Source organism: Otolemur garnettii, unplaced genomic scaffold (assembly GCF_000181295.1).
Source record: "Otolemur garnettii isolate 467f Iridium unplaced genomic scaffold, OtoGar3 scaffold00007, whole genome shotgun sequence".
Taxonomy (NCBI): domain Eukaryota; kingdom Metazoa; phylum Chordata; class Mammalia; order Primates; family Galagidae; genus Otolemur; species Otolemur garnettii.
Genome location: NW_003852402.1, coordinates 14,741,394 through 14,749,343, shown reverse-complemented (window position 1 = coordinate 14,749,343; position 7,950 = coordinate 14,741,394). Strand labels below are relative to the sequence as shown.

The following is a 7,950-nucleotide window of genomic DNA, read 5'->3' as shown; positions in this document are numbered from 1 at the left end:
CTCAGCATACAGACCTCCAGGTTCATGATATTGTTGCAAATGCTAGATTTTCTTCAGTTTTAAGGCTGAATACTATTGCATTGCATATACATACCACATTTTCTTCATCTATTTATATATTGCACTTCTTGTCTATTATGAATAATGCTGCAATGAACCTGGAAGTGAAAATATCTCTTTGAGATGGTGATTTTATTTGCTTTGGATAAATAGAAGAGGAATTGCTAATCATAGGGTAGTTCTATTACTATTATTATTATTTTTTTTTTTTGAGGACCTTGAATACTATTTTCCATAATGGCTGTACCAATTTACATTCCCATCAGGGTCCAAGGGCTATCTTTTCTCCACATCCTTGCCAATATTTATTATCTTTTGACTTTTTGATAACAGCCATCCTAACAGGTGTGAAGTGGTATCTCATCGTGATTTTGATTTGCATTTCTCTGATGATTATTAAGAATGTCAGGCACCTTTTCATATACTTGTTGGGCACTGTTGAACCTCCAAAGCAACAGTTCAAAAACATGTCCTTCCTTTCTTCATCAATTTATAAATATTTACTGAGCACCTACGCCATGCTCAGTCTGTGCGTGGGAATCCCTAGCATAAGCAATCAGATTGTAGCAATCCAGTGTCCAAGGTCCCAGAAATCAGCAGCCACAGAAGGGGGTGAGCAGTGGAAACACCAAGGCCAATCCTGGAATATCTGGGTGGGCTTGCTGTAGGAGGGGACATCTAAGCTGAGAAACCCTGGGGCTCCCCAAGTGAATAAGATATGGCTTCTCTCTCGGGGGTAGAAACAAACAAATAAATAATGCCATGCCATTTGACACAGAGATGCAGCTAAGTGATGCATATATATTCTATCTTTAGTTTGGGAAAAAAAAAAAAATTCTCCCAGCAATTTACCCCTTTTAAGGCTGAGCTATCTGGAACAATGCCCAGCAGGACAGTGAAGTGGTGCTTGAGCCCTCCCTGCAGCGGATCCCCAGGACTTTGAAGGAGGAATTCAGGGTCCTCCTGGCTACTGAAAGGAAAATAGTTAATGAGCTTTGGTGGCAGGTGGCTAAGGTCCGGAGATTCGGCCTCCCAGTGGTGTCCACCACCCTGAGCCACCTCCCAGTGGTGTCCGCCGCCCCGGGCCTCCGCTCATCTGGCTTAATGGGGCCAAAAGAGGGCCGCATTAATTGGTCTGGGCACCTGAAGTAGAGCAGGGTGGGCAGTAGAAAGAGAGAGCAAAACACGCTTCAGGTATTAAAGTTGGGGGGGGGGAACCAACCCCAAAGCAAAAGGAAAGTGAAATCAGGCAGAGGGAAGGGAGCATTCCTCAGGCAGACACTTTGTGAACCGCTGGGGGGAGCACCCTTCGGTGCGGAGGTCACCTGCCCAACCCGCACCTTCCGGTTGTGGAGCCAAAATAGGTAGCTCCAGGGCAGGGACAGCAGCAGGGGGCAGCATCGCATCCGTACGCTCTCACGGTCCCCCAATTCCCAGGCCGCTGCTCCCCACTTCCTGCAGCTTGGCTCAAAGCCGGGGCGTGTGTGAGGGGCGGGACCGCCCGGAGAGGAGGGATTTAAGGAAAAAAAAAAAAAAAAAGAAAAAGAAAGGTAATTAACATCTTCCGATCCCATTGGTTCTCTGCCGGCTCTGCTTTGCATATGCCCGCCCCACTGGCTGCCCCGGGTTTTGAGGGGCTCTGCTGGGTTTGCAGGCGCCGCGGCCGCTGCTGCGCTTCAGTGCAGGGCTGGCGGGCGCCGAGCGAGCCAGGGCTGGAGCCGGGAGCCAGTTGCTCTCGGAGCTGCGGCGGCTACATCTGGGGCGGTCTCCGTCCTATCAACGCTGTGGCCAGCGCCGGGCAGCGTCTGCCCAGCCAACCCAGGAGGAGCGGTGCAGACACTTTTTATTTTGGAAGAAAAAGGCAAGTCCGGTGGGAGCTTCCCTCCCGGCCTGGCTGGCTCCTCAGTGCGCCCCAGCTCCGCACAGACTCTGGAGGATGACTCCGAGGTCTGCCCTGTGTATTCTAGCAGCGGCGGCTCGGGGTGGCAGCCGAAAGTAGCAACACACTTGGTCTAGAAGCGGCTGGTGGAAAAGTGAGCCGCGGCGGCACGAACTTGGCTCTACCCGCGCCCCCGGCGCCGGCTGTTCCTCGCGGCTCCTTCCTCTTGGCTCCCCGGCGGCCGCAGCATGAAGTGGCGCAGCGATGGCCAGGAGAGGTAAGAAGCCCGTGGTGCGAACCCTGGAGGATCTGACGCTGGACTCGGGTTATGGTGGCGCGGCGGACTCGGTGCGCTCTTCCAACTTGTCTCTGTGCTGTTCCGACTCGCACCCGGCGTCCCCGTATGGCGGGAGCTGCTGGCCGCCTCTAACTGACTCCATGCACAGCCGGCACAACAGCTTTGACACTGTCAACACTGCCCTGGTGGAAGACTCCGAGGGGCTGGACTGCGCCGGCCAGCACTGCTCGCGGCTGCTGCCGGACCTCGACGAGGTCCCCTGGACCCTCCAGGAGCTGGAAGTGCTGCTGCTTCGCTCGCGGGATCCCCGGGCAGGCCCGGCGGTCCCCGGCGGCCTGCCTAAGGACGCGTTGGCCAAGCTGTCGACACTGGTGAGCCGGGCGCTGGTGCGCATCGCCAAAGAGGCGCAGCGCCTGAGCCTGCGCTTCGCCAAGTGCACCAAGTACGAGATTCAGAGCGCCATGGAGATCGTGCTGTCCTGGGGCCTGGCAGCGCATTGCACAGCGGCCGCGCTGGCCGCACTGTCTCTCTACAACATGAGCAGCGCCGGCGGCGACCGCCTGGGCCGCGGCAAGTCGGCTCGCTGCGGCCTCACCTTCTCTGTGGGCCGCGTGTACCGCTGGATGGTGGACAGCCGCGTGGCGCTGCGCATCCACGAGCACGCCGCCATCTACCTGACAGCTTGCATGGAGAGCCTCTTCCGGGACATCTACGCGCGAGTCGTGGCCTCCGGGCTGCCCCGGAGCTGCAGCGGGCCTGGCTCAGGCTCCGGGTCGGGCCCAGGCCCGGCCTCGGGTCCCGGTACGGCCCCCGCGGCGGATAAGGAACGAGAGGCGCCCGGGGGAGGAGCGGCAAGCGGCGGCGCCTGTAGCGCAGCCAGCAGCGCCAGTGGGGGCAGCAGCTGTTGCGCCCCGCCGGCAGCCGCGGTCCCGCCAGCAGCAGCCGCCAACCACCTCCATCACCACCACCACGCGCTCCACGAGGCGCCCAAGTTCACTGTGGAGACCCTGGAGCATACAGTGAACAACGACTCCGAGATCTGGGGGCTCCTGCAGCCCTATCAGCACCTCATCTGCGGGAAGAACGCCAACGGTAAGTGGCCGCGTGGGTGCCACTCCCTCCTGCCCAATCCGGCCAACTCTTGGCGCAAGTTTGTCTCGCGTCCCCCTCCCGCGCCTTCCCAGCCACCAGCTACTGTCCCAAGCCTCTGAGAAGGTGGCCCGGCTGGGGGCGGCCCGAAACCCGCCTGTTAGCCCCTTCTGCGGTCAGGATCCGCTTACTTCGCGCGGCTGTTAAGGTCCCAGGTGCACCAGCACGCGGTTCCGCCCCCGATGCAGGGCAGGGAAGCGGGCGAAACCCTGCACCAGTTTGGGGGAGCAGGTTTGAGATCATTTGCGCTTAGTACATATCTTGTATCAGAGAACTGCTTGTTTTGACCTTGAAAAATACACATTCCTGGGCACTCGAATTTAGTTTCCTAGGATCCGGGAGGAGGTGCGTACCTCTCTCCGCTGCCGGGGACGCCTAGTTCTCCCACGCCCTCTGGGGACACTCGGGGCACTGGGGAAAGAGGGGTCGGAGGTCGTAAAGGCAGAATGGTTGAGAGCTCGCTCCGGGCCTTGAAACAGTTGGGGAGAAGTGTATGTGGTTGAGAAGGTGGAGCGGGAAGACTCGTCGGTCCCAAGTTTTTATGGGGCAGTTTTTGTGGGCCAGAGTACACAGATGGTGGGGGCAGTGCAGTGGACAAAGCCCCCAGTTTCGACCTCCCAGGTGTTGCTGCTTTCTGATCCCTCTAGCAGGGAGCTGCAGCTGTCACCACTTGGCTGAAGGAAGGCGAGGGCCCCAGGCAGGATGGAGGTGGGGTGGGGTTCGGCGGGGGGGTGGGGGAGAGGTGTGTGTGTCAGTTTAAGGCGTCGCCAGCAGCAGGTTCTGTTGTTCCCTCTCCGCGCTCCCCCTGTTTGGAAAGCCTGAGCTGGGTGGGTTTGAACTCGCGGTTCTGGCGGCGGAGGGGGTGGGGCCGAGGGCGCTTGTTTTCGAGAGCTCCCGCTGGCGGTGCTGCCTGTCTGCGAAAGCCGGAGCTAGACACTTCAAAGCTTCAATTTTCCACAGGAAATGGTAGAAGCGTAACTGGAGACTCTAAAAGCGAAATAAAACTTTGTTACATATTCGGTGGTTTGGAGGAGGTTGAGCGGTTGGAGCCGAAATGCAGTCTTTCTGGGCAGATTTCATTCATGTTGCTGCCTGTCTATTTCCCGGGGGATGAGGGAGAGATGCGGCGGGCGGTGCAGAGTGTGGGAATCCGTGTGTGCGTGCGCAAGTGTGCCTGTGGGTGTGCGCAGGAACCAGAGGGCGCGCAGGGCGCCTGGCTCCAGCGGAAACCCTTCGGAAACCCACCCTGCAGCTCTCAGTCCCTTCACCTGGATTTGATCATCGGTGGGGGAAGGGAAGGAAGGAGCAAACTGTGTGTGTGTGTGTGTGTGTGTGTGTGCGCGCGCGCGCGCGCGCGCGGAGGGGGATCCACATTGATCTGGAGATTCTGGGATCTCTTTGCCAGAGCCCCTCCCCCTCTGCTGCCTGTCCAGGACACAACCCCCAAAGAGAGGCTACCTTTGGGGGCCCACACTCAGAATCTTGACCATGATGGAAACATCTGGGGAGAAGGCATTTGGCTTTATATGTGCTTGTTCAGAATAGGGGGAGGGGATTCACCTGCCAAACCCAGGAGCTTTGGACTGGGTTGTTCTTTGTTCCAACTCAACCCCCATGCAAAAACACAGACAGGCTGAATTTCCTGCCTAGTGCCTGCTGGTACTGTCTGCCATTAAAATCATCCTTTACACCTTGCTGCCCTTAACCGATCACCCACCTCTGGGGCTGGAAAGGCTTGTTTTATCACTCAGTACTTCCTTTGAGAGGAACAAACTTTGCCCTCAGGAGGCTCTAGTTTGGAAATCCAGGCACCCTGTTCCACCTCTGTCTTTGCCATTCACTTGAAGTTGTGACTTTGGGGCAAGTCCCTTTATTTCTCTTGGCCTCAGTCCTCCTCCTCTGTAAAACTCCGGCCTGACCTGGATCCTGCCCTCAGGGGCTCTCTCAGCTCTGTGTTAGTAGCCTCATATATTTTTTCCAATCGGTTTTACTTTCGTGATCCTTAACATCTTTTAAAGACAGTTTTTGTGTTTATCCTTTTTGGAGGAAGTATAATTTAAGGAAGGAGAAGACCACAGAGTTGGTTTTGGGGCAGGGCGAGTGTGTGGTGGTTGGGGTTTGCTGGCATCAAGGCCTTTCCCACACCAGGGAGCTTAACTCCTGGGTTGCAGGGCCCCTCCATCCTTCCCTGGAAATGAGATATACTGTAATTTCATTGAGATATCTTCATCTCTTTTCTTTGGGCGTGTTTAAAATGGCAGGTCATTTATGCAGGAGCGTTGAAGAATGAGTGATTAATTCCTTAGGTATGTGAAACATACATTAAACATCAAACCTATTTTTTAAACTATTTTGCACACAGTCTTTCTGATCTGCAAGCCTTATTAAGAACCGTATACCTTACCTGATAGATTTTTTTCCCCTTTAACTCAGTAGCATCGCTTATTTATTCATTTGTGAGTTCATTTGTTCATCAATACTTATTGAGCAGTTTCTAAATGCTAGGGACTGAGCCAGCAATGGGTGAGAAGTACCAACAGCTACGACTCTCTCTGTATAATTGACCCATTTTATCCTCAGCATTCTCTTGAAAAGGTATTGTTCCATTATATAGAGGAAGAAACTGAGGCACTAGGAACTTGAGTATTTCGTGTATTTGAATATGGACAACCAGGGTTCATACTCTTAACTGCTGCCTGTATGTCTCTTTAGTGAGAGAGGAGTTCACTGCCATCTGCCTGCCCTTCGTTACCTCCACAGTTGAAGAGGGACCCTGTTCAACTGACATTCTTCCTGTCCCAATGTCTATACCTTTTGTTCGTCCCAAACTGAACTGGGCAGAACTGGATTTTACATGTTTTTACATCCTCTGCCAAGCCTAGGGGAGGTCCTAGCACACAGTTGAAGCTTGTTAGATGCGTGTTGAGTTTTGCAAACTATTGCGCACGATGATGTCCCGAAAGAAGCTATTGCTTTTTGAGTTACTTAAATCTTTTCAAGTTTTTCTACCTTGTTGTTGTTTTCTTAGAGACAGAGTTTCTGTATATTGCCCCAGGCTGGTGTCAGACTCCTGGATCGCCCGGTCTAACTGCCATCTCTGCGTCTGTCCACTTTTGTCATTTGCTGTTGCTAAACTGCCAAGGCGCAGGAAGCATGAAACTAGTCGCATGGGACTTGACTCTGAAAACAAAAGATAATTGGGTCTAAGCAAAGGAAGGCTGAGTGGCTCGCAAAAATCACATGCGTGGGCTTACTGCGGGCATGAACTTTGTGGTAATGTAAAAATCCTTCAGAGCTGGGTTTTTTTCTTTCCTTGTGTTAATTTTCAGCTGTTTTGAAGAGCTGGACAACAGTGAAGAGATCCCACTGGTATTTCTGTGGAGTTTTAAAATTTGACTTGATTGATTTTTCTAAAGCAATAAGAAGTAGGCAGAGGTGCTCCACGGGGCCTTGGTATGTCTTAGTCATTGTATCTATACTCCCCCGAGCTGGTCGGTTCCTGCCCATCTTTAAAGACTTGGCTTAGGAATGATCTTCCTGGCATCCCTGTGAGGGCTTCCTCCATGCAGCCCCTCCCCCACTCTTATTTAATTTGGCATCTCCTTTCATGTCACTTGTCACAGTATTTGGCACATTGTAGATGCTCTTGTACTGTTTGTTGAATGACTATAACCAGCATTTTTTTTTTTTGGAGACAGAGTCTCATTGCCTGCGTAGAATACCATGATATCATAGCTCACAGCAACCTCAAACTCTTGGGCTTGAGCAATCCTCTTGCCTCAGCCTCCCTAGTAGCTGGTACTCCAGGCGCCTGCCAAGATGCCCAGCTAGTTTTTCTGTTTTTAATAGAGATAAGGTCTTCCTCTTGCTTAAGCTGGTCTTGAACTCCTGAGCTCAAGCAATCTGCCTGCCTTGGCCTCCCAGAGTGTTAGGATTACAGGCCCAGCTGACCATAACCGGCATTTTTAATCTCAGCCATTCAAAATTTATCCAGTGGCTTCTGTAAAGGCAGTTTTTAAGGGAATGGCTTCTGAAGTTGGACCTACCTCCTGAATTTGAATTTCAAGGCTGCCATTTTCTAGCTGTGTGTTCTTAGGTATGTTACCTAACCTCTCTGAGCTCCAGTTTCCTCAGCTGTACAATCGAGTTAATAATTATGGGTATGAAATGAGGTTATATGTCTAAGGGTATTATAATCTGGTGCCTAAGACACAACAGGGCATAAGATGTGATGATATATAATAGTTGCGGTGATCATCCAGGTACAATGGTGTCACTCATCGCTATTGCATCCAAAATAATTCATCGCTATATGCTCCTTGAGGATGGAGCCAACACAGCACAGAATCTTAACTGGATCCCCCTTTGCCATTCTCAGCACCAAATAACTCAGTGAACTCACCCGCTATGGGCACAGCCCCACAGCCACAGTCATAAAATGATTGTTTTGGTCAAAGGAAAGTAGCTTATTTTATTTGCTGTATTTGTGAATTTAAAAGACGTCTTTAGTGATGGGGCCCCAGGAAACTTTCTCTGGTGGTCCCTTGTATTGATAGGGGTGTGG

At 52.7% G+C, this 7,950-nt stretch overlaps 1 protein-coding gene across 2 annotated transcripts in view; it reads left to right on the top strand.

The window, feature by feature from the left end:
- The first annotated feature begins 1,705 nt into the window (after window positions 1-1,705).
- Window positions 1,706-7,950, top strand: part of BTBD11 (BTB domain containing 11) — a 279,952-nt gene continuing 273,707 nt past the window's right edge. Inside the window, exon 1 of one of the 2 annotated variants that reach the window (XM_023509452.1) lies at window positions 1,706-3,329. In XM_023509452.1, coding sequence (XP_023365220.1) covers window positions 2,204-3,329 — 1,126 coding nt within the window. In that variant the 5' untranslated portion in view covers window positions 1,706-2,203. The remainder of the gene's footprint in view (window positions 3,330-7,950) is intronic. The other variant, XM_003783273.2, reaches the window with a different exon arrangement.